Source organism: Coturnix japonica, chromosome 14 (assembly GCF_001577835.2).
Source record: "Coturnix japonica isolate 7356 chromosome 14, Coturnix japonica 2.1, whole genome shotgun sequence".
NCBI lineage: Eukaryota > Metazoa > Chordata > Aves > Galliformes > Phasianidae > Coturnix > Coturnix japonica.
Genome location: NC_029529.1, coordinates 11,714,599 through 11,740,152, shown reverse-complemented (window position 1 = coordinate 11,740,152; position 25,554 = coordinate 11,714,599). Strand labels below are relative to the sequence as shown.

Below are 25,554 nucleotides of genomic sequence, written 5' to 3'. Positions count from 1 at the left end.
GCTGGATACAAGCAAAACAACATCACCTGCTGCGTGTGCTGAAACATTCAGGGTTTGCCACGTGAAGAATTGAGTTTCATCAAACGGGTGGATGTACTTCAGAGAGGTTTATTCCCAATGTATAGAAATGTCCAGCTTTTACAAATACTGCATTGTTTTAATCTCATAAATGTTATAACTGAGTAGGTTTTAAGCATTGGATTTGTTGTCACGTAACGTGGCGTGGAGCACCCGGCCTTTTGCTGCTGTGCTCTTCAAGAGAAGCTCCTCGGTTCTTTTCCTTCCTCCTTTTTTGGCTGAGAGAAATCAGGACCCCAGTGAATAAAACCAGACAGCTGCGAGGGACAGAAAGTAACACAACTTTCTAATAATAATAATAATGCCCATTTAGTTTATGTGTAGCTGATCGCTTGGAAGTGGATGTTGATGTCATTAAAAGCCAACACACATCACACGATACCAATTTAGCCTTCCAGAAGAGAAATAGTTACTCATAAGAATCACCATTACAAACAAGCTAGAAAACATGAAAGCCAACAGCATGCAGGAACCTGATGGACACAGGTCAGTGTTAGGCCTTAGGATGGAATAGCCCAGCTCCTTGCTTGACTTGGCTCCCAATGGGAGCACATCAGGTAAGAAAGAAGAGCTGGCGCTGCTGCCCAGAGCTGATACAACAAAGAGCTGACCAAAGAATGGAGAAGTCAACAGCGTTTCAGCTATTTAGTGAAATCAGGGGTCAATCTATTCTGTCTACAGCCATTAAAAAGCCCTTTTCTACCCCAAAACGTTTCACCCAAGTGGCTCGGTCACATTATGGCTGCTCTGATGTGACATCCACCCTCTGTGGTGCAGTGTCCATGCTCAGTCCCACTGAGGCAGAAGCAGGGAGCAGCAGGACGAGGTGGACCTGCAGGGATTGCTAAGAACAAAGGTTACACGTATGGCCATAGTAGTAAACAACAGCACGGTGCTGTGTGCCAAATCACCCACAGGACCATTTCCCTTCAAACACATTAAACGTGGCAACAGCTCTTTGAGGTAGGCAGTATGTTTTGTATGTGGAACATCTGAAACAGGGGAAAGTCCTCATTAACTGAGGAGTTCATTAAACCCCCAGCTGGATGCCTGAATGTGGCCCAAGTCCTGAAAACCAGCTGCAAGGCCCTGCTGCGTCACCAGCTCCCTTCCAAGGTCCTGGCCTGTAAGATCTGCAAGGAGACATTGGGAACAGAACCCAGAACTTGGTCTCAACTGATCTGAGGTCTCAGCTCAGCACACAGCAATGCAGGAGCAGCCCTCCACCTCTGCCCAGCTCATCAGAGACCTCATTCAGGATACGCACGTGCACTTTTAATTCCAGGACTCTTGAATCTCTGGTGCTTTTTCCCCCTGTGTGACTCCAGTCATGCTGAAATCCCAGACACAGACAGAATTCATTTGGGGGAGATGGGGAAGTGTGCAGCCCAGCTGGGGAACTCCAGGACGTCAGAACCACCCCAGGACCTGCAGAACTGGGTTACCTGATCCACACTCACATAGTGATGTAAGCTGGGGGAGGCATTGCCTTGGCTCTGTTCCTTAAGAAAAGGACAATAAAACCACCAAGCAACTCACATGGGCACGTTGTCATCTTTTGTTCCAATTACTGGGGCTCTTTTCATCTTTGTGCTTCAAAAAATCACCGGTTTAAAGAAACAAGGTCAGAAGGAATTAATCCATGCATGCCATCTCCTCACCTGCACGTGTTCTTTGACATTAGGAAAAGCTCAACGAGAGACGAAGAAAGATGGTCTGCTCAGACCACCATGTTCAGAAACGTGGCCGTGGATACCTGAGTTGCTGCGCTGGAAGAAGCTACACCTCCAGCACAAACTGCTCCAACTCTGCCCCAAGCCCAGCACCACATACTCACAACTCCTATATACAACACTTCTTAGCCCTGGGAAGCAATTCCTCCAGAGCCCGTGAGGCTTTGGGCTCTAACTGGACCTCATAGGCACACAGTGCTCAGCATACACCCTTTGCACAAGGATCAGGAGGAGATGCATCCCATCCTCCAACCAGCAGTTATTCCTTTCTAAAACAAAATAAACCCTGCTCAAAAATAAAAAGCAATCGGATTTAATAAATACTCGTTTCTCAAATGATAAATAAGTTAAAAGTGAGCTTCAAATAAGCCATTATTTGAATAAATACATTTCAGGAAGCGCTCAGACACATACATGCTTTTTCTTTTGTCCTCCCTCTCTACAGTTTTCAAGTCAGCTCATGTTGTAAAGACTCCTATAATACTGCCAGAGCATTTTGTGCCTTCAGGAGATAAAATATTGCTTTTCGTAGCCCTTTATCACTTGATTCGTTCCCCACCTACTCTGATGAGATGGGTCAGATCCACCTATTATTGCTTGTAAACCTGAGGAAAAAGGAAAGGTATCTTTAGGAAAGATGCTGCCCATGGCGGCAGGTTCTCTGCCTTTACTTTCTAGAGAACATTTGTGTGTCTCAGTGGGTTAAAAACAATCCAACACATTTCCTAATAGCATCCTGTCAGATAGGAAGAGCTTTTAGGTTTGACCTGGATCTAATCTCTAAAATATCCTATCTGTATTAAAGTATTTACAGCTTGCTTCAAGTCCTTGCACCTGAAATGCCCGCTTTACCTTCCGACGAGCAATTGGTACCCTGGGCACTCAGAAAACGAGATTCATTTTGCTACAGGTGAATTAAATCTAGTCCTACAGACCAATCAGATAAGGCAACATCAGTCTCCTCTACCGCGCGAGGGGAAAAGGACTGATTGGAAGGAGCCCTTGAGAGTCGAGTAATACACAAATTCATGCAAACTGACATTCGCCCAAACACACAATGTAAGAAATATCCTACTGAGCAGCAGGAATCTGATAGAAAACAACAGCTGCTGCTCCAGCACTGAGTCCCCTGCTGGGAACAGAAGCCTCTGTGCAGTGGCTGCTGTCTGTGCTCACACAGCGCCTGCCCCACGGCTCAGCCCCTGCAGGCTCTTTGGTTTGGTGCATGAGCAGCTCCGGGGCGGCCAGGAAGCCCTGAGCAATGTTTCCTTGTGGTGCAGCCACAGCCCTGCTATCTGGAGAGATGGGAGCTGCTCTGGGACTGGCTGGAAGATGTTGTGGCTCCGCTCAGCTGGGAAAATCCACTGTTGCAAGATTCCAGGCTTGACATAGATCCCCTGTCATGGGACAAAATGGATGTGTTTGTTAAGGCAGGCTGCTATTTCATGGATATCTTCATCTATCTGAGATCAGCTTTCTGTACTGCCTAGAGTAGTACCTTAGTTTTTGTCCCATTGTATACATAGACTCATAGAATGGCCTGGGTTGCAAAGGCCCAGCCCAGGCTGCTCAGAGCCACATCCAGCCTGGCCTTGAATGCCTGCAGGGATGGGGCATCCACAGCCTCCTTGGGCAGCCTGTTCCAGTGCGTCACCACCCTCTGGGTGAAAAACTTCCTCCTAAGATCCATCTTCTCTATGTAGTTGCTTCCCCCTGGGAGTGCCCAGCTCAGTGAGCCCAGTCTACCTAACAGTCCCTTCCAGCTCCTACTGCAGTCCTTGCAAAGTATTCAAACTACTGGATGATTTGGAAAAGGATGCTTTGCGTTAAAGGAGGCTGAACAGATCCTGCAGAGATGCACACACTGTTGGGAAGGTCCTCTCAAAGTAACAACATACTGAGTTTGTGACCATTTAAATTATTAGTAATTAAACACACACCTTCTAGAGATCACTGCTGTCTGGATGTTTAAAGTCACACTCAGTGCTCTGCAGGTTGCAGAGTAAATCTCCTACCTGAAGTCCTTGGATGCAAGCACCTCGTAGTAGTATATAAGCTTGCACTTGTGACTGGAAACTTGCAGAGAGGCGAGAACATCGTCCACCCGAGGGAGGGTAGTGCCAGAGCAGGGCAGGGGACCATGCATCTTCCACTGGAGAATGTAGAAGCCTGGCCAGCGAGTCACATGAGAACCCTGGAGGTAAGAGTGGCATTGAGTGACCGCTGTGAGTCTCATAACGGATGACTTGGTGGGAGTAGTGCAATAGTAGTGATTTTCACAGGGAATCCAGAGGAGGATTGCCATGACAACTATTTCCAAGCAACTCCTGATTTCCCATCCCACCCGTTCCTTCCCCTCTCCGCCAATAGACCATTTTGGAGCACACCAGGACTACAGGACACAAACACATCTCACCTGGATGCTCTCTCCTTCCCTGCAAACCAGAGGAGATTCCATGCGGCTGTAATCCACACCAAGGACCCACGTCCTGTCAATCAGTTGCACGTTGTCCCCACCAGCAGAGGTACCTGGTAACGTGGCTTCTTTATGACCTGTTGCCGGAGCTCTTTTTGAGTGGAAGAGGCTGAACACCACATCTCCTTTCAGGATGTCAAAGTCCCAGGTGATCACAGACTCCCCTTCCAAAATCTCCACTACTATCTGTAATGGAAATACAGCAAGCTCATGCACAGTAACAAGCCTGGTACTCCTATAGCAGCCAGCCTCTACCTTCCCACTCTGCAAACACACTTTTCGCTGTGGCCTGTCAGGTAAAGGATCAGCCTCAATTCCTAAGGATATCCTTTGATTCCCATTGCCAGCTGCTGCCCCAGTACACCTGCTCAGCCATTTTTATGCCATCTCTCCCCGGTATCAGAGCTGCTCTGGTTTGTACCTCGTGTGGAGCTCCTCTGAGGACACTTGCAGAATGGTAGATAGTTTCTGTCCATAGCCGGATGTGATCTGCATTCTCTGGCTCTTCATCTGTTTGATAAAGTGACTTGGGAACGAGCCCACCCTCTGGGACAGTACACTGGAAGAGCCAGACAAACAAGTATGAGGGTAAATACTAAGCCAATGGCAAACCACTGAGTCTGAGCACCCGCACCTGGGTGCACAGGAGGAGATTTGATGGAGCTTAACCATTGTAGATTCCACCTACACAATGTGGAGGAAAACTCACCATGCATTCTCCTCCTAGGAAGTCTGGGATCACTTCTTTGTCTACATAGTCTACCAGCCCTCCTGGACCCTGGTAGTTATTCCCGCTGTAAATAAGGAACTTCTGCCTTGTGTTCTCATTGATAAACGGACTGACCTGAAATAAGAAGTGAAGAAAGGACACCTCTGTCATTGAGGACCATGATTGAGTGGAAGACTGTTAGGGCAGTGTGGTTGGGTCATGGTTGGACACGGTTCTTAAGGTCCTTTCCAACCTGAATAACTCTACAATCTAGCTAATTGTACATGCCTTTATGATCCTGCAGTCCTGATTTCACCTACCAGAGTCCAAAGCACAGGAAAAACTCTGGGTGCTCGCACTATCAGCAGTCGCCCCAGAGTTTCAGGGTAGTTGTCCTCTACAACCTCAATAATACGAAGCAGGGCCTTGACTCCAGGCCGCCAGAGGTGCCGCATATTCAGCCCTTCCAAGTCCACCAGACATGTCCAGGATCTGAAATGAACACAAAGACGACCAGTCAGAACCTTCATTGTACAGCAGCTGCTCAGCATGCAACCCATATGGAGCTGTAGAGTTTATCTGCATTTAGGCCTGCTATGCAAGGTACCCCAAGTCCAGACAAGAGCTGACTGTATGACACAGACTATACTGCTGCTTGCAGCTTAACCCTAAGAAATTCACCTAAAATCCCCCACAGAGTTATTGCTCTTACTACAAAGTCTACGAGGATACAAGAAAAATGGATGTACTAACGTGATGGGGCGCCCAAAGAGGTTGGTATTCTCCTCACATCTCTTTTGTCCTTCTTCGTTAATGGACAGAACCTGAAATTAAGGACAGCATAGACTTGGATTAGCCCAAGTATGGCTGAGGAACCTGGAGAGCTCCTGAAACCTCTCAAAAAACATACAGAGTCCAGTAATATACCAGACTGAGAACTTAGAGTGTGCAAAGCAGAGTCTGCATATGGAGAAAACATGTAAAAAAGCTGCTCTGCTGAGAAGTTCAGCCGAACACAGAAGATACAGACACTGAAAATCTAAGAGTGCGAGAGACTCAAGGTCAAATGCTGTTAGCTGAGTTGCATAGAGGGGCATGCAAAGCTTACAGCTGAGCTGCATGTTACCAGAGAATAATATCCTTCTGGTTCATTCACACCATTACAGAAACACCACCTCCTGCACAGGAAGACAGAGAAGCTATGCTATGCCAAAGGTATAACCTGGGGGGGTGCTGGCCATGAAACACAGGGATTATTTGCGTCAGGCATGTAGGTTACTGCTGCACTACAGCCAGACTTCTACACACCAAGGGAAATGCAGCTCCTCAAGTTGGAAATGAACGTAGGTCTTACATGTCGCAGCAGTGACTCTTCTCCCAGGGCTTTCACCAAACCTTTCGTGTCCATCTGGCCAAGGCGGAGGATGTAGAGAGGTCGCCCATCTTCAAAACAAACACATAGGTTGAAAAGAACAATAACTGACCTTGAAATGCCTATAGGTGTAAAGACCTTCAGTGAATGAAGGTGTGCAGATCATTTGTGCAGAGAAAACAAAGGATTAACAGCAAAAAAGAGAGGCTGACTATTTGCAGATGTTCAAAATCTTTTGTCAGCATTTAAAGGACCAACACAACCTTCTCCTAAAAACACAGGTTACTTATGAGGTCTTGCAATGCAAGCTACACTGATCAATGTATTGGGTGGGGGGAGAAGCTTCTAACCTCTGTCTTGATAATGCCACCCTCCGGTGTAATACTCATCCAGCAGGGCTGGGGGCCTCCAGGACTGGAGGATGTAATCCACCTGGTACTGCTTTCTCCAGGACAGGGACTGGCAGAGCATCTCCCGAGCTTTGTCAATGTTGAAGTCCCGAGCCCGCAGGAATCGAAGGATGTGTTCATCTTTGGGGATCTGAGGGAAGAGATTAATTCTGAGGGCTGATGCTTTTGTCACCGCACCATGAAGGATGCAAACAATCCCACAGGGCAGGCACCAGGTTTTAAATTCTCAGAGTCATGATAACAAAGATTGAAGATCTTCCCCCTCCTCCTTTCCTAATCCAGCCCAGTGCAGCAGGTGGTGCTGTGAGCATAAGAGATGTGACAAACCTACATCCCTTGGAGAGATATGGGCCTGTTAATCTATCCCAGCATTGCCCCTTCATTACAAGAGCCAACGAGGAATGTGATTACATTGCCTGTTTGGAAAGGGGCAGTACAGCAAAACAGGAGGACTGAAGAGGAAGGAGTCGCCGCACACACTCGCAGAGCCTCCCCAAGAGGCCGTTGTTTCACTTTGCCCATCTGCTTTCACTTTAACCTTTCCCAGCTACCGTTTCCTGGCCTTTAAGAGAAAGAAAAACCTGCAGAACAAAGCAAGCCGACATATAGAACGTCCCTCCTCCACCTGAAACTGAGACCCGAGCAGAACACACAGATGGATAAAGTCTCACAGCCTTGCTCTCATCTAGGGCTCATTTTCAGCTGGACACCCAATAGCAGAGACATCTCCTGCCCATCACAGAAAGCCCACACTTGTTTCATTTGACACGTCACTGATGACCTGAAAACCCACATCCTCTATTTCAAATGTAACTACACCTGGGAATCCCTGCCCTTTGCTTCGTGCCTGCTTGTTGTCAACTCCCCTCCATCTGACAGCAGGCTGAAACAAGGGCAGACATGAATGGCAGCCCAGAGCCCAATAGCACACACTGCTATTCTCTCCAGCCTGCTGTTTTCTGCTTAAGTTTTTCTCCATCCACATCCACAGATGATACAGAGACTCTCCCTCAACTAAGAGGAGTCCAGGTAGCTTACAAACATTACAGCACATTTGAAACAGCACATTTTGATAAAGGAGATTAAAACAAGATCAGGATGAATTCTGCTCAAAGGAATTCAGCCCTTGGCTGTATCAGCTTACACAGCCTGCCTGATCCAACAGGCACAGCACGCTGCTGACATGCACTAACTGAGAGCTAGGCGTTACTAACTGCCTCTTTGATGAGCTGCAGCTGTCAAGAGAGAAGGACTGTGCTATTGGCACAGCTTACCACATCTGCCACTCCACCCCATCCTGCAGGGTTTGGGAAACATCCATCCATCCATCCATCCATCCATCCATCCATCCATCCATCCCTTACAGCCCTGATCAGTGCCCACTGTAAATGCACAGCTAAACCACTACACCTGGGTACCACAGCACAGGCTTTCCAACACACACAGGGCTGCAGCTGCAGTCCATGATGCTGCTGGGAGCTGCTGTGAGATCACACAGGCTGCTCTCCATTCCAGACCCTAACCTCACCTTGCCATGACAGCTGAGTCTCAACACACAATTATCACAACTGAGTTTTACTGCTGGACATCCGAGCTATGAGAACAATTGCTTTCAGACTTGCAGAAGGGTTCTCTCTGTGTTATCTACCCACCTTGCCTTTGTGAGTTTCTTGAAGCCACTGCCGAAGTCGGATCAAGCAGCTCTCTTGCATTGGAGTCAGCTGGCCCAGATATCGCTCAATGTAATCAGCATCCAATTTGTCAGCTGGAGAAAGAAAAAGAGCAATTTGGAGGAGATGTGACATAGGAGAGAGATACGTGGTCATTTCTACACATCACGTTACTCACAATGTTTTTTACTCAGCAGATAGCATTATCTGCAGAATAAGGACTGGACACCCACAGGATGCCGGTGTCTCTGGCTGATGATATAGAAATTATATGCAGCAAGTGCTACACCCACACAGAATGCACAGAGCTGGCAAGCTGAGAAACAGACTCGAGGAAGTTAATCACTTTATGAACATGAATATAAACAGAAAGAGAGCTGCTCTCCCCTTCTGCTAGACACAATCTGCCACTTTCAGATTGAAGTTAATCTCAAAGCACAGAAATATTTCTTGTTCCCAGCTCCTATATGGATTTGGATCGTGTTTGCAGGCAAATTCCAATAAAGAGAAGCTACAGAGAAGGCCCACATAGAGCAGAACCCTGGAAAGTGCCAAATTTCAAGCTTTTCCCTGAGTTACATTCAGCTGAAAGAGCAGCTCTTTGCTCTTGAGAAGCAACAGCTATTTCCAACATCAGTGATCTAAACTGCTCTCTTCATTTCTGACAGAGAAGCTTCCTTAGTCTAGCAGGTGTCAATACACATAAAGATAAGGTTCCATTCTGTGATGGGTATGGGGAAAAACCCACAGAACCAAACAAAGCCATGAGAACACTCACACTGAAGAGGGCAAAATATTGGCTAGTAATTCATTGGCACTGCGCTCAGGGCACTCTTAAGTTTCTCCACTCTCAAGGATAAAATGTCTTACATATCAGCTGAAAGCCAAGGGTTGGGGCTCTTCTTTATACTCAAAAATCACCCTTTATGCAGCCTGCAAAGCTTTTCTTGGCCTTTCAGATTGGGAGGAAAAAAAGATCAACTGTTTGTATTGTTCTTGAAGAAGGCAAAGAACATTCCCTCTTCCCAACAGTAACCGAGAAGGAAAAAACCCTCATGACAAAAAGAAACATAAATGAGCTCATTATGAAGTGCTACTCGGGGTATCTGAACTGCCAGGACACTGCGTACCATCAGGGCTGATGGGTTCTGCTGGGGGGCAGGAGCTGCCTGTTTGCTCTTTGGTAGCTCCGTGAGCCCCAGACTCCAGTGGTGCATCATTGGCTTCGTGGCTGGTGGCTGGGACTTGCTCTGCCTTCTGTCCATGTGTCACAGGAGGCGTCCAACGAGGGATGAACGTGATTCCTTGGGAGATCAGCTCCTTCAGGTAGTGCTCAATGACTTCCTTGCCCTGACAGAGGAAAACTCACATAAGGAAGAATTATCCCATCTACTCAAAGCCTGCAAGATGCCAAAGATTCCTCCTTGGGATGGACAACTATCACTATTAGAGATAAACAGGAGGAAAGCAGTTGCCTCCTTCCATCTGCACGAACCTCCAGCAGAAACATCAGCACATACAGATGGCAGAGTACAACACCAGCCTGGCACACTGCAGTGCTGTGAGTCTCTTACAACATGTTTACCCTACCACCTCTCAGTCAGCCTGGCTGCTCCTCTGCAGCCATAGGGAAGCACCTCACCCCTGGGCAATTGGAGGGACAGGCTGCTGCTTTTTAGCCACAGCTTTTTCTTGCATAAGAACAGTGTCCTCAGTGTCTGAGGAGCCTGGCACCACAGCACCCACTGGCACAGCCTGATCCCTCCCCTGCACAGAAGCATTTCAGTGAACACTTTGGTTCTGCTCACTGCACAGTGGCTTTTTTCTTCCTTTGTCCTGCTGAGCAATTCCAGAGACACAAGCAGCAACAGAAAGCTACAGTGGGCCTATTTTACGGAGAAGAAAACAGAGATGCACTGACAGCAGGCACTTCTGTAATGGCACAAAAGGGAAGCCCATCTTACCCGTTTGATGTTTGACGTGTATTGCTTCATGGCAATTTTTTCCACCGTGCTTTCAAAGCCAAAAAATGACTTGATGTCAAGAGATGCAGACTGTTCAAAGCACGTCCACTCTTCGTTCTCTGGGTGAACCTAAACCCAAAGACAGACAGACACAGGGTTGGATGGCAGCAGGCAGCTCAGTTCCATGGGGCCCTCACTCCTGGTACTTAATTGGGCTGAATTTAATTCCAGAGCTACACAGAGGGGCAAAAGAGGCTTCCTACAGGGTGCTGAGATCCAACAGACTGAATGAGTTACAGAAGCATGTCGTGAATTGGACATGTGAACCTTTGTGGTTGAAGCTGCACTCCACACACTCACAAAGAAAATAAGCTTAAAACCCAGCACACCTGAACAGCTGCATTAATAGCAGAACTAAAATAGGAGCAAGACAGCTGTCTTGAAACTGTCATGGAAAAACCTCCTTAGGGAACGTTCAGGACAATCTTTCAATCTATAGCAAAGAAAAAGAAAAGGTTTTTCTACCTCTGGATAGGAAACTCAGCCACTGAACATCAGCCTTCCCCACTAAACACAGCATGCATGGTCAAACCGGGCATCTTCTCACTGCCAGTTCAATGTCATAGAATCACAGCATGACCTGGGTTGCAAAGGACCCCAATGCTCACCCAGCTCCAACCCCCTGCTGTGTGCAGGGTCACCAACCAGCAGCCCAGGCTGCCCAGAGCCACATCCAGCCTGGCCTTGAATGCCTGCAGGGATGGGGCATCCACAGCCTCCTTGGGCAACCTGTTCCAGTGCATCATAACCCTCTGGGTGAAAAACTTCCCCCTAAGATCCATCTTCTCTATGTAGTTGTTTCCCCCTGGTTACCCTACATATGGTTACAATCTACACAAGCTTTTCTTTTTGTCTTCTGAATTTAATCCTATTCTGGGGGGACTCTGCCTCCTCTCTGCAGGTGCTGCTGTTTGTGAACTAGTATGAAAGGAAAACCCAGCCCACTCACAAATACACAGCGAGCTCTACAAAGGACACAAATTCCCTTAGGGAAAAATACAGCAGCCGCAAGAGAAGGATCAAATTTCTGCAAGTTGCTTCACAGAACACTGCAGAAAAGGAAAGATGAGAATAAACCTGTTTCCGGTACGTCCTGGTGGTGAAAAGAGAGCTGGTAAAAATAGAGCAGAGAACCATCTTGAGGATGCAGACAGTTTGCTCCCACTCTGTTCCAGGAAGAGCACTCTCCTCAAAGCCCAGCTGCTGACGTTTCCTTCCGAAGGACTCAAGCCGGAGAAGCAGCACAGCCAAAATCAGCAAGTGCAGCAGCGTGAGCAATCCCAGAGTTGACCTGGCAGTATTTCATGACTGTCAACACCCTTCATGGTGATGGAAGTTTGATTTCCTGTCATTTTTGGGAAACGCCACGTAGCCACCGACTGATCTTTGGCTCAGGAACCTCCCCGTCACCATCCAAAAGGGTGGACAGCTTTCCAGCTATTTGTTTTGCTTGAAGCAGAAGCTACACACAGTTTGCTCACCCCCAAGAAATTGAGCTGCCATCCAGCTGCTGAGAGGGCAGGTAAGTAATGGGATCTACTTTTGTTTAGGGAACAAAAAGCAGTATCTGATCGCTTCAAGAAACAGCTGAAGCTGTTTAATGGTGACTGATCCCTAATAGCACAATTACAGTGAAATGGCACCCTGCTGCCGAAGAAACAGACACAAAGCAAGGCACCCCAGGACACACATAAGACCTTTCTCCACATGTTTCACCCAGAGGGTGGTGACGCACTGTTCACAGGTTGCCCAAGGAGGCTGTGGATGCCCCATCCCTGCAGGCATTCAAGGCCAGGCTGGATGTGGCTCTGGGCAGCCTGGGCTGCTGGTTGGTGACCCTGCACACAGCAGGGGGTTGGAGCTGGATGAGCACTGTGGGCCTTTGCAGCCCAGGTCATTCTGTTATGTGATTCTTTGTTTAGAGCAAGAAGATGGAGATAAAATAGATGCTAACACTTTCACTTGTAGGCAAAAAGAGAAGTCAGTTGCCAAACCTCCCTGGCAATGCAAGTTTCCTCCTAAATACCCAAATCTAGAGACGTGTCCAAGCTCCTGGTGCTTTACCAACCCAAATTTCAACTTGAAAGAAATTCAGGGAACGCTGTCAATCCTGGAGCACCAGTCGTGTTTTCTGCTCTCCCTCCAGATCCCAACACTACAACTAGAAGTCAACTTAAGGAAGCTTCCCATGCTCCATGAAAGCACTGGGAAAGACTTGTTCCCCAAAACCCAATGGACTCCTGTTATCAAACTGTAGAGCACAGTCCAGTGCTCAAACTCACTCACGAAATGTTGCCTTACACTCTAACACACGACTCCCAATAATTTCTTCACAGACAAACAGGGTCGAGGCACTCACTGAGTAGCTGCACGTCTCAAGGACGACCACACGGTTGGCAAAAGTCTCATTGTGGGCTTCAATGCGCAGAGTTCGCTCCTTCCAGTTGACTGTATTTTTCTGTATGAAGAACACGTACTCTACCCCTGCAATCTGAGAAGGGTGAAAAGCCAAAAGGGGAAAAAGGGAGAAAGGACAACGTTAGGAATCTTCACTGATTTGAACCAGCCAACAAAGCCCAGCACTCCGTGCCCCTTAGATTCCACTTGCTTTCTTTAGCAGCCGAGGAGCATCCACGTTCAGTTTGCAGCTCCGTTCAATGATATGGATCGCTCCGTCGTCGCTTTTGGATTCATGCAGGATTTCACTTCCTAGGAAGACTGGGATCTCTGGACATGTAGGAAAGCGCTTTTCATATGCCTGGAAGTAAAATAAATAGAGCTGAAGTAAAATGTATATACCTATATATTTCTGCTTCTGGCCAGATGGACTAAGTGGCTGTGAATCATTCAGGCTGCCTATAGAGAAGTTTAGATGCCCCATCCCAGGAGGAGCTCAAGGCCAAAATGGATGGGGCCCTGAGCTGCATATCTAGCACTTGATCCAGTGCCTGATTTAATGGCTGGCAACCCTGTCCATGGCAGGGAGCTTGGAACAAGAAGATCTTTAAGGTCCCTCCCAAGACAAGCCATTCTATGGTTCTACTTGTTTCCCTTACACTAAGAGCCCAATGCATGGCTGCCTTTCTTCTCTAATCAAAGGGGAGGGAATGAAGGGGGTGAAGTTAAATCCAAATACACATAAACACCATTAGCATCCACTTGTGCCAGTCACGCAGCTAAGCATGTCTTCACATCTCTTTTCTTTCCCACACAAAGCAGAAACAAAACCATGTTGTTAACAATCACAGAAGCAATGCCTTATCCAGGAATGACTGCCACACTGTTGGGCATGTTTGGCATTACCTGTTGCAGAAACAGGCAAGATGCACAGAGCTTGGAAGGCAAGGAAGCAGACATCTCGGGTGACTAACACCTTAAAGGGCAAAACACAGCAATCAAGTGTTACATCACACGCAGGCTGCTCAGTGAACCAGCCCCAAATCAAAAAGGCTGGCTCACAAAGTAATGCTTGGTTGGCACGACAATCTGTTGTTGCCAGAAGCAGCTTTAAGAACTGTGGATGATTTACGTAAACTCAGGGTCAAATTTGGACAGGCCGCTGTGCTTAGGAGCTTAAGGAAATCCACCCTGTTTGAGGTTCAACCTTTGATGGTGGTTCTAAGTTCTCTCACCTATTTTATTACTTGCTCAAGAGTTTATTATTTAACTTCTATGCTTATACATTCAGCAGAAGAGCAAAAAGTCTCCTAGACATGACTGGAATACAAGCTGAACTTCCAGCTATATTGTGTCTCCTTGCACCAGGCAAGGAGTATTCAGAGCTCATCCATTCCAGCCCCAAACCGCACTCCTTGAATGAAGCTTGAGAAATGAATCCTTCTCCAAAGCAATAAGATTCCATGTTGCTCCTGGAGCAGGTGAAACCATGGACAATGCCATACAGATTGCTCAAATGATCCAACTACTCTCCAAATCCACACATGGTGCTGGATTCATCCATTCCTAAAGCACTCTTGCCAAGCTATAATGGAGTCTTAGCACTGGCAATGCAAGTCTAACAAAAGGATTTGTATGATGTCCACTGTGCAGGCTAAGCAGACCTGGGTGCATGGATACAGCCAGCATCTCATCCCCAGAAATAAGCACTTCTATCCATTTCCAGCAGCTGTGACAAACATCATCTGCTTGCCCAAGGGGCAGCGTCCCACACCATAATCTCAAGAGAAATGTCAGCTCTGCCTGACTATTGCTCGCTCTCAGCTTAATAACTTGAGGAGGTGGTGGCAGGGCACAGGGACTGAACAACTGAATACAGCTGTGAAGAATGATCCCAGCTGACACAGGAGTCATTGCTTTCAGAATTCAGTTGCCAAGTGCTTCTCAGCAGTAAGATGATGGGATATTTATAGTGTATCTTGACAGCACGGTTTCAAGCCATCAAGTCACACCAAAGCAGCACGTCTTGAGTCAACACTAAATCCTCTGTAAGCACATGGAAAGTTAACCCAGTGCCTTCTGACAGTCACAACAAGCCTTCCTTCAAAGCATGGCAAGAATAAAGGCAAGGGAAGCTGCCTTCCTTTAAAATACCAGCGTGGACAATGGTTGGAGACAGACCACCTGGATCCAAAGATGATTTGTCTGCGCTCAGTAGGCACGTTCTGTATCCCTATCAATCCTGCTATAGGGAGTACAGTCACTTTTGTAGGGAAGCATCCATTTCTTAGCTAGTGTTTGGATGACTCCTGGGACATTTCATGCCATATATTACAGGGACTGAGCAACAAGAGAAGCTGTTTTAAAACATTTTCCTCTTTGCACTTTGATTCTTTTGCAATCTCCAGGGCACTGCCAAGCAAAAACCCCATTTCCACACTATCTGAAATCTGTGTTGTTACCTACATCAGCTGATCCAGGAGCCTTCGAGCACTGGGCATGCAGGTTGCAAAGCTCAACCACACCTCACTTGTGGTTACCCAAGGACACAGTGGGCAACAAGCACCGCACTTCCCCTCTGGCACTCCAATGGTGCTGCACTGAGAGCAATCCTCCAGTCTTTTCAGCCACTCTGCACAGCTGAACCACTGCTGTTCTGTGCCTGTGAAGCATTTCAGCTGCCAGAAGCCGCTCTGCTCTCCCTGCAGCAAGTGCTTTTCTTTTTCCAGTGCTCACACTTGAGAGCAGAAGCTGTGAACCAGCATCAAGTATCTTGGTTAAGATTCTACTTTGTCTAAAAATCAGCCTGGGATGTTCCCAGATTAATGACGGCTTGGAGCCCCAGCTGGGGAGTCTGTAATTATAATTAAGTGTAAGGCAAGGCCCAAAGATGTGTTCTATGGCGCATCTGTGCTGTAGGTGCTGTAAGATACTGCTCCGCAGTTGACAGCCGATCTGCACATCTGATACAGCACAACAGCAGCAGCCTTTGCGAGACCCAGATGGGCTGTGAAGACATGCTGAACTTGTCACACCAAACACACCCTCAGAGCTAACACCATCCTTGTTAGACATCATTCTGCTTGTACACTGCACTGCTTTCACACACCGTTCTCTCTGTTACCAAGGTGTACTGCAAGCTGTTTGGGCCGAACTGCAGCACCCACCCGGCACAAGAAGGCTTAGATGCTGTGTTAGAAGAGAATCACTGCACCAGTCAGTGAAATACTGAGAAACACAGCATCAAGGAGCAGAGCACGTACAATGTGTCAGGGTTTAATCAACCTCTTTATAAAGCCAATGTGCCAAACGTGACGGGAAGCAGTCATTATGTAAAGCTTCCTAAAGAGCCAACATCTGTAATACAACGCATACTCGTACTGAAAAGATATGAGCAAAAATAGTTTGGGAAAGTTGCATGGAGGGAAATTCTAGCCATTAGGACTTCAACAGCGTTCAGTTTCTCCTCCTACAGCTAATCCTGACAGCTAAAATAGCAACGAGCTGCTTTCAATTAAGACTGTGCATACAAACCCCCTGTCACTGCTGGTACAAAAGGATACCAGAAGACAGAGACATAATTGGTTGGGCCAATGAGAAAGACACCCCACACAAGGACCACAACTAATTGCTTTTGATGGGATACAGCTGTGTGCTACAGCTCTGTGCTACAGGATGAGAGGGAAGATGGAGAACTCTTTTTTTTACTACTAATTTCAATGGGAAGTCATTTCTGAGATAAAAACAGTAACATCTGCAGCCTGAACTAAACTTGCCAGCAAGCTCGTTAGCACTCAGACCACACTGGAGGGATGCAGAAGCACCCAGCATTGTGGGTCCGTTAAGTTGATCTTACCTGAAAAATAATGAACTTCAGATCAAGTAAATGCAAAGAGAACTGCATTGCTTCTACAACTAGGAAAGAGTAATAGAGCTGCTTGGAAGTACAGGTGGCAGATCAGGACCTCACACAGCCAAGTTTCTATTTGCAGACCAACACAGAGGGAAGATGATGGGCTGTCCCTAACAGATCTTTAAGGCTGAGAGACTTCTGTGCAGAAAGACCATAGTGCACAGCTATTTCAGGCCTGTAGCATTGGAAACAAAGCAAAATTAGGGCACACTACAGAGTATTCAAGTGTGGTAGATGTAGATTGTAAGTCTAACAGGCTGAATGCACCACGAAAATTAACAGGGAAAGAATCCTTGCCATACCTGACCTAATAATTCACTGGCAACAAATAATGTGAAAAATCCAGTCTCTCTCCTAGCCTGGCTTCCTGTACTATTAGACATTATGGACCCACACATCCAAACCAAACTCAGCAGCACATGTTGATGGATTGAACACCACTGGATTGAACAGCTACATTTAAAAGGGGAAGGGAAAAGGGAGGGAAAGGCAAGATAAAAACACTCAAGATTCTTTTCAAGTCAAAGATGTCACTGGCTGTAATTTGAAGAGCAACTTTGTGATCCTTTGATGCAAGCACAGAATAGGAACAAAGCACACGAAAATCACTTCTGTGGATGAGGACAAGTGTGAGAAGATGATCCTTTGTTTATAAAGAAGGGAGCACTCTGCTTGTAAGAGGAAGAGAAAAAACAACCAAAACTCCTGCATGACCAGGAGATGCTTTCTAAGCCTTTATATCCCTTCTTATTTCTCAGATGCACAGGACTAGCAAAGAGAACAAGAAGGGGAAAGCAATGTGAAGGACTCTGTACATCTGTCAAATTTACTGCCTGCTCATGCCAGAATGCCAGCAGTAGAAGCCTTAGTAACCAGTAGAGTGTAAATCCATAGACAATTAACCAGAGATGCACAATAATAAAGGTATTAACAGTGAAAGCACGGGCTCTTCTGTCACGTGCAGCCCTGTGCTGTCTTGAGGATGAGCTGCACAGTGCGCACTGTGCAAGCCCCAGCAAGACAAATCGTGTTCCTGGTGGCAGGGTTCAACAAAAGGCATGGGAAACACAATGCCTTTCAACAAGGCCAGGATGCAGTGAATCATTTGGCTACAACCACCCTGCTTCTCAGGTCCTCATAACTGGAGGAAGCACCTGCATAGGTCGCTATCAGAGCATCCAAACATCAGAGATTCTGGGGGAGAACACTTCTCCTATCGAACCCTCCTTAACTCACAGCACAGCCTGCACAGAGCCCCAGGAGTCTCACCCTCCCCATTACAAATGTTTTCAGTGCACAGAGACCCTTATAACAGGGAGATGTTTGGGAATTTGCTCACGCCATCCTTACCTTCCTGACACAAGCATCAGCACGAGCACACTGAGCTCCAAAGGTTCACAGAAAGCATTTGAGGAGGAGAGATGAAAGTAGCTGAATATAAGGTTCCCAGTACTGAGGAAGCTGCTGTCAGATTTCTGTTGAGGCAGATTAACGGCAATGCCATGTGCTGAGGAGCAAAACAGCTTCACTGCACGCCTACACTGCCTGCAAAACTTCCAGCAACTGACAGCTAGAGCCTGACAGCTCTGTGAGATCCACGCTGCCTCCACATTAACTAAGAGCTCCATCCCAACACATCCAAGATGATAACCAAGCCTGTATCCAACCTGTATGGACTGCCACCAGGCCCAGCCACCGCCTTTAGAAGCTTTCAAAATGTCAGTGTTTGTAATAATGCAGACCCTGCTGTGGACACGTGATTTTCACAGGAGATTAGAGAGGGACTGCAGGGTCTATATTCAGTTCCCTAGGCTACCACACAGTCCTCTGGGTGACCTTGGACCGAGTAACTTAATCTTTATAAGAGGGCTAATAACTTTGCTAAGGTAACCGCAATTTGAGCTTGCTGAGCTCCTAAAGGACGACATTTATGATCCCAACCTTGAAATCCCAGGGAATCTTAAATTCTGCTTCCAGTTTTTCAACGTGACAAACGAAACTAAACCACTTGAAAACTAAACCCATCAAACTCCAGCCTTTAGGCATTCTGCTAACAAGCTTACAAAGGATTTGTCTAGAGGCAGCTCGCTGTACAAGCAGCCAATCTATTGATGGGCACCTAGAGAGGGTTATCCTACTTAGACAGACAGCGAGAACAGAGAGGTGAACCCAGAGCCAAGTATCTCCATTACAAGCACTGGTATCCAATCCTAACACAGAATGTTATGATACATAAATCCTATCGTCATAGAATGGCCAGGGTTGGAAGAGACCTCAAGGATCATGGAGTTTCAACCCCCACACCAGAGGCAGGGCCAACAACCTCCATATGTAATGTTAGGTCAGGCTGCCCAGGGCCCCATCCAACATGGCCTTGAACACCTCCAGGGGTGGATGGAGCATCCACAGCCTCTCTGGGCAGCCTGATACCAACTGGGATCAGATCTAGAGAGATTCTGACCAGAACGGCATCTGGTGACAGTGCAAAGATGGCATAGAGCAACAAACGGACACTGCCTACAACAAAACAGTCTTTTCCTTCCAGTGCTTAACTTGAAATGATGAATGAGTAGTTTCTACAAGTTGTTGGTTTGTTTTCTTCCCTGCAGTGACAAATGAACCGTCTCTATGAAAACACTCGGATGTTGGCCCTTATTTGTCATGGAAAACAAAGGAAGGACAAAAGACAGCGAGAGCTAAGCCTGTGTTATTGCAGCACTCCCACAGAAGGTTGCCACGAAGATAAGCTAACCACACTGCAAGTCCCCACCTCCCACTGGCCTGAGGCTGCAGCCTGCAACAGCTGGAGAAGTCAAAGTGCTGAGTGTTACTCACCGCCATGACCAGCTCAAAAGGGTATTTGTAGACTCGAACTGGGGACTGGTATTTCTGCACCATCTTCAGCACGCACCTGTAATACCAATCAGATTGAACAACTTCAGGTCCCTGATAACTGACCCTGACCCATTCCAACAATGCTCATGGACAGACCTGGCAGCCTTAACTCACTCCCATAGAGATTTTAGGTCTGTTTGCTGCCCGGCCTCACTTTGTAAGTGACTGATGGAAGAAAGGCAGGTAGGTGCGTTCAGCCCCAGCCCAGCACACACCCAGCACACAGCAGAGTCCTCTGCTGCTTCCCAGCACTACTCCAACTTACAGCTCAAAACACACAATAATTAAAGCAAAAACAGAGACATCAAGCCAGAACCTGGAAAAGGCAGCCTCTCCCAGGGACCTTGCAAAAGCTTACATGGCAATTTCCCCTCCCACCCCCCTTCTTTTTTCTGCATTAAGTTGAATACCATTATGCAAACCCCCCTGCTGAAAGCTTGCACAGCTTCATGTATATTGTTTTAAATACTTCAGTGCTCCAAGTAGCATTTTGCTGTTTTAAACCCACTGAAAGAAAGGAAAAGGAAACAGCGTGCTTAGAGAACACGCCTGATGCTAAGCTGGCAATCACATCCCACTGCCTGAATGCCCACTGCCTGCAGCTGAATTGAGGGAATAACTGCATGCAATGGAAACAATTCAGCTCTCAGTGTTTCATTTCTCCAAGCCACCTCTCACTGTTCTCATCAGGATTCCTCCCTCACACTCTCCTGCTGAGGTTTTAACCCTTAAATACGCGTCAATAACAGGCATCTCAAGGAAGCAGATAAGCCATTATAAAGGTTTTCGGGCTGCTTCCTACAATCCTTTTGGGAACCTTTATGTCGGTCCCATTAATGCCATCCAAAAACATCTGAAACACCAAACTGGGCAGCTGGTTTGAGACTATGCTGATTCCACCCTGCTCAAATTCCACTGCTAAGCAGACGCAGCCCTTGGCAGCACCACACAGAGCAGCACAGCTGAACTCAACAGTCCAAGCACAAGACAACTTATCCCTGACATTTAAAGCCAAAAACTGGAGGTGAAACAACTTAAAAGGCAGCCGGCAGCAGATCCTCCTCTAGTAGAACTGCTGCAAAATGCCATCAATACAAAAATCCAAGCGTTCAGCTGGGGAGGGGGGAAAAAGGCTTTAAAGCTTTAAAAAGTTTGGGTACCTGAGAGCAGGGAATGTTTGTAGAAGGCTCTCACGGTCCCAGAGTTGCCCTGCAGAGGATCACGTTACCCAGGGAGCAACAACCAGGACTTGCTGGCTGGCTGGGAGCTTTACCGATGCTAAAAGCCGGTCCTCGCAGAGCGAGTAAATGCAGAGAGAAGGCATCAGCACAGCATCCACCTCAGAGTGAAGTGAGCGGAGTGGGAGCAAGCAAACAGCCAGGAAGCCCAGGCTGCTATCACATATCAGATACCCGAGCCAAGAGAGGCACGGGGCACCTTGTAATGCAACGCTGTAATATGATTATGCAAGCGCAATACCTACGCTGTGCGGGAACCTTCCGAGCCAGTGCAAATATAGCAAGAGAAGCCTTGTCACACCTCTTTAGCTGTCAGCTTGCTGCCAGTTCTAGCCTTGCTTGCTAAGCCTGGAACTCTGGCACTGCTGTAGGAAGGGGTCAGAGACCTCTGCAGGAGAAAGCCCGGGGACACAGCAGCCTAGAGCCACCCACAGCCCAGGAATAAAGGCAGCAGAAGAACAACACAGCGGCATGAGCTGTAGGCAAACAGCTTTTGCCACACTGCCTGGACCGCTCTGTTGCTATGCCAGCCTGCAGCTGCAACAGCAGCCTGCCACAGGTTTGCTCTGGCTGAGGGAATTTAGAGCAAAGGGGACAGAAAGTACTGTACCCATAGAAGAGAGACAGCTGATAACTCACACCTGACCCAGAAACCTTCCATACCTTGGGCAGAGCGTGCCAGCAGATCTTCTGTGCTCCCTCCTCAAGACTGAGCAGTCATTCTGCTTCTCAAAGCAAGAGGGTCTTCAGCTAGAACTCCTGGGGAGGAAAGAAAACAGAAAGGCAGTGAGAGTAGTGACTTTGTGCATGGGGATACAGGCAGATGACGGGTGGTGATAAGGATGTAGGATTTCCATGTGCTACCAGAAGGCTGCTGAGCCAGGTTTGCTGAAGACATGCACCCTCCTAGTACTTATAGACCTGAAAGAAAGACCTGTTTTAGCAGTCAGCAAGTATTTCACACAAGTTAGAAACAGATGTTTTCAACCTCTTTATAAAGCCCAGAAAGCAGCTCCACAAGTACAAAACCACATCTGGTTCCATAAACACCCACCACACCACTGCAGCCTCTAGTAGCCCAGCTGCCTGTTCTGCTTTGTCTGTGCATCTGGCCAAAAGCACACAAGGAAACTGGGCTGAAGAGCAGTGATTCAGTAACCTGCAGCCTAATGGCTTAATCCACACCCAGAGGCAGACCTGCAGCCACACGATGGGTAACACCAGGGTCTGGCCAAGCCCAAAGCAGCCTGAAAAACTCAGAGAGACCGGAGCAGCCGGTGCACTGAAGCAACACATGCAGCTAATCCCTGTAACCATCCAAATTAGATGTTAGAAGCACTTCAGCTATTGCGCACCTAGACGCATTGGGCAGCAGCAGCCACCACGTTGCATAAAGCGCCCCACGATGCTGCCAGCAATGCCAGTGGCACGCAGGGTTGTTAGGCTGGGGCTCCCTGCATGACCCTTCTGCTACGGCACCTTGCAGCTGAGCCTAACCCTGCATGGCAGCGAGCTAATGGTGAGCTCAAGAATACACCCCTGGCATTGCACTGGAGAGAGAAGGAAACAAGCCCTGACTGCACACCATTTCCTCACAGCAACTTCGGTGGCATTTCAGGGACAAGGTGAGCTCCTGACAAGAAGTGCACGTGCAGCACACAGAGCTATCACTGAGTATCAGCTGAGCCTGGGAGGGCTCCTGCAGGGAGCACGCATGGCAGCACACAGCAGAGGGAGGACAGGCAGTGACATTAACTACACGCTTCCACTTTATTTAGAATCACCCAGCAGGCACCTGAGGGATTTTCCATATGCTTAACTTTTATTCTATTCTTTGTAGGAGAGGCTGACTTGACAGACTACAGCCAGATGGTTGGAAATGAGAAATTGGGTTTAGAAATTAAATATACATAAAGCCTCGGATTGAAGCCCACAAGCCCAGCTTCTTATCCCAGCATTGCCTGTTGGGTGACAGAACTCAGCAGCCACAGCTTTTCTTCACTTCTCCCACCCATGGCAGCTTCCTGTCAGCAGGAGGAAGAAGCACCGAGCGGGTTTTGTGTTTGGTTCTGGTTTTTGAGGGTTCTGTTTGTTTGCTTTCATAAAGCCCAGCTAAAAACAGCAAGACTTCCAGACTTCCTCAAATTGTCTTCCACCACCTGAGAGCCAGCTGTCCCCAAGCCAGAAAGGAGGAGGGTTCCAAGGGGGCTGCAGCCTTTAATCCCCCCTCTTCAAATCAATGCACAAAGCTGTGCACGACACCTCTCTGCCTCGAGAGCTTTTTGCTGTGGTAGGTGCTGACACAGATGCCTCACCTATTTAATAACAAGATGGCACCAAGCTGCAGGATGCTTATTAGAGCTTCTGCACACCAAAACTTGCTTTTGTCTTTTGCAGCTCGAGTAAGGAATGGGATGGTGCCAGCAGACACCACTGCTGTCTTTTAGGAGCCGATGTCATCTCAGACAGGGCTCCATCCTCTGCTCAGCCCTGAGCTGTGCACACAGCATCATGAAGGGGCACGGAGGGCAGCAGGGCAGAGCTGCTGGGAGCCCGGCCCCCACGCTGCCACCCTGCACGGATGTGAGTCCAGTGGTGGATTACAACCAAGGGCGGACAACATAAACACCCCGACAGCATTTCCACCTTCTGCACAACACAATAGGGAACAGAGCCTTTGGCTGAAGGGGGAAGGAGAAAAAGGAACAGCGTAAGCATTCTGCTCTCAAATATTTGTCGAGTGAGCCATTTCCTCCACGCAAGCATCAAAATCAGCTTCATGCCTAATATTTATATGCCTTTATCTCGTAATACTTAGTAGGGAATCCTCTTGTCAGAGAGCCACTGCTGACCTCTCTCACTCACGCAGCCAAACTCTGACTCCCTGGCAGCTGAAGTTTGTTGGCTGGCAGCAGAGAAAGCGTCCTGGAGGGGCAGCCCTCACTCCTCACCCACAAGGGTTACACGGAGCCCTTTCTGCTGCCCCCACATGCACACAACAGCTCCGACATAACAGAGAAGCGCCCCAGCTTAACATAGACACAAGTCCATGTGGGATGATGCCCTGACAGCACAGCACAGCGGGTACCCCGAGCAGGAAGGGAACAATCAGCTCACGGCCGCGTTTTCCTTGGGCCCAGGCAGAGCACAGGGTACAACCGCTGCCACCACGCGACCCTTCCCCTACCCACGCACCAATGGCGCTGCTCGGAGGAGCTGAACCACGCGGCCCCGAGCCCAGCACACGCGTGGTTTAACCCAGCCTTAAAGCCAAGGGGGGCTTTAAGACAGAACTGACCCAAATACATCAACGCATTCAATAGCGGCTCACCGTGCTCAGCCCTGGAGTTCCACACCACCTGTGCTACGAACGCTCCTCCCCACGGCACCGGGATTAGGGCGGAATCCCCCTCCCAGCACAGCCCCGAACCGAACCGCTCACACGACTCTCACCGAAACGCTCCACTCCGGCTCCTCGCGTCCTCACCGCGCCCACATCGGAACCGGGCCGGCCCCATTCCGAGCAGCGGCGGCGGCTCCGACCCGGCTCAGCGCTGCGCCGCCCCCGGCTCCGCTTCAACCGCCCCGCGCCCGCCCCTCCCCAGCGCACGCGGCGCCGCAGAGCGCTGTCCATTGTGCTGCGGGTCGCAGCTCCGCCCCAATCCCCCCCCAATCCCCGCCTCGGTTCGTTCAGGTCCGGCTGGTTCGGTGGGTTGAGCCGAACCGGGGGGTACAGCCCGGTTTTACCGTAGTGAAGTGCTCGGAGCTCGGCTTATTGTTCCTGGGGTCGTGGCCGGCGGGCCGAGCTGGGGCACACTGGAAGGGTTGAATCTCACAATGGCCTGGGTTGCAAAGGACCACAATGCTCATTGCAGGCCCAGGGGTCGGGCTCTGTGGTCCCTATGGGTCCCTTCCAAGTCGGGATATTCAATGATCCAGGGAGTGGTTTCCTCTTGCCGGGCCACCTGCTGGACGATGCTGGTGCCACCAGCTCTGCTCCGTCCTTCAGGATGTGGCTGTATCCGAGGAGGAGCTGCCCAGGCTGGTGGCACCTGTGGGCACCAAGGGAAGGTGAGGAGGGGATGTGGGAGACCAGCCCTGCGATGTCTTACACCTTCAAAAACCTCCTTTCAAGATCTCCCTGGGCGCCAGCTGACACTGTGCAAGATGGTGTTTCCTTTCCTGCTTCCTTATCACTTCGAGCTGGAGAACATCTCCTTTTCCGGGCAGGCATTTCAGGAAGCTGTGGTCTTATTTCTGATCAGTAATGTTTCCTGAAATGTTCTGCTGCCTCCAACCAAGCAGGCCGGCCCTGCCATTGCTCTGCAAAGAACACACAGAGCCTTCAAATGGCAGAACTCCGGGAAAGCCACATCCTGCATGGCCAGAGCAGTCAGCATCTCCTGCAGGCTGCATGGAAGGGCTGGGTGCTGAAACCAAGTCATCCAAGCCCTGCATCTGCCTTCACATCTGCCTTTACCCTATGCTCTCTCATTCAGGATGCTTTCAGAGGAAAGGCATTCCTCTCCCACCTCTGTTAATGTTACATTTCCTTAGAAGGAGCAGGAAGCAAAAAACACTGGAGCTCCTGTGGGTCCCTCGTGCTTTGCCTGCCCTGTGCTGCTCACATCAGCTGCTG

At 48.5% G+C, this 25,554-nt stretch overlaps 1 protein-coding gene across 3 annotated transcripts; it reads right to left on the bottom strand.

The window, feature by feature from the left end:
- Positions 1 to 92: 92 nt before the first annotated feature.
- On the bottom strand, positions 93 to 24,491 carry SEC14L5 (SEC14 like lipid binding 5). 3 transcript variants are annotated; one of them, XM_015877339.2, is made up of 17 exons: positions 24,369 to 24,491; positions 21,579 to 21,674; positions 19,618 to 19,693; positions 13,081 to 13,230; positions 12,832 to 12,963; positions 10,413 to 10,541; positions 9,579 to 9,798; positions 8,431 to 8,543; positions 6,719 to 6,908; positions 6,351 to 6,439; positions 5,750 to 5,820; positions 5,317 to 5,488; positions 4,997 to 5,131; positions 4,709 to 4,846; positions 4,228 to 4,473; positions 3,827 to 4,005; positions 93 to 3,208 (listed from the first exon to the last, which is right to left on the bottom strand). In XM_015877339.2, the coding sequence occupies exons 3-17, from the start codon at positions 19,678 to 19,680 to the stop codon at positions 3,103 to 3,105; spliced, it is 2,133 nt and encodes a 710-aa protein (XP_015732825.1). In that variant the 5' UTR covers positions 19,681 to 19,693; positions 21,579 to 21,674; positions 24,369 to 24,491; the 3' UTR covers positions 93 to 3,102. The 3 variants fall into 3 exon arrangements, with proteins under 3 accessions (XP_015732825.1, XP_032303618.1, XP_015732826.1); XM_032447727.1 differs by lacking the exon at positions 24,369 to 24,491 and adding an exon at positions 24,247 to 24,310; XM_015877340.2 differs by lacking the exons at positions 21,579 to 21,674; positions 24,369 to 24,491 and adding an exon at positions 20,838 to 21,044.
- Between the last annotated feature and the right edge of the window lie 1,063 nt (positions 24,492 to 25,554).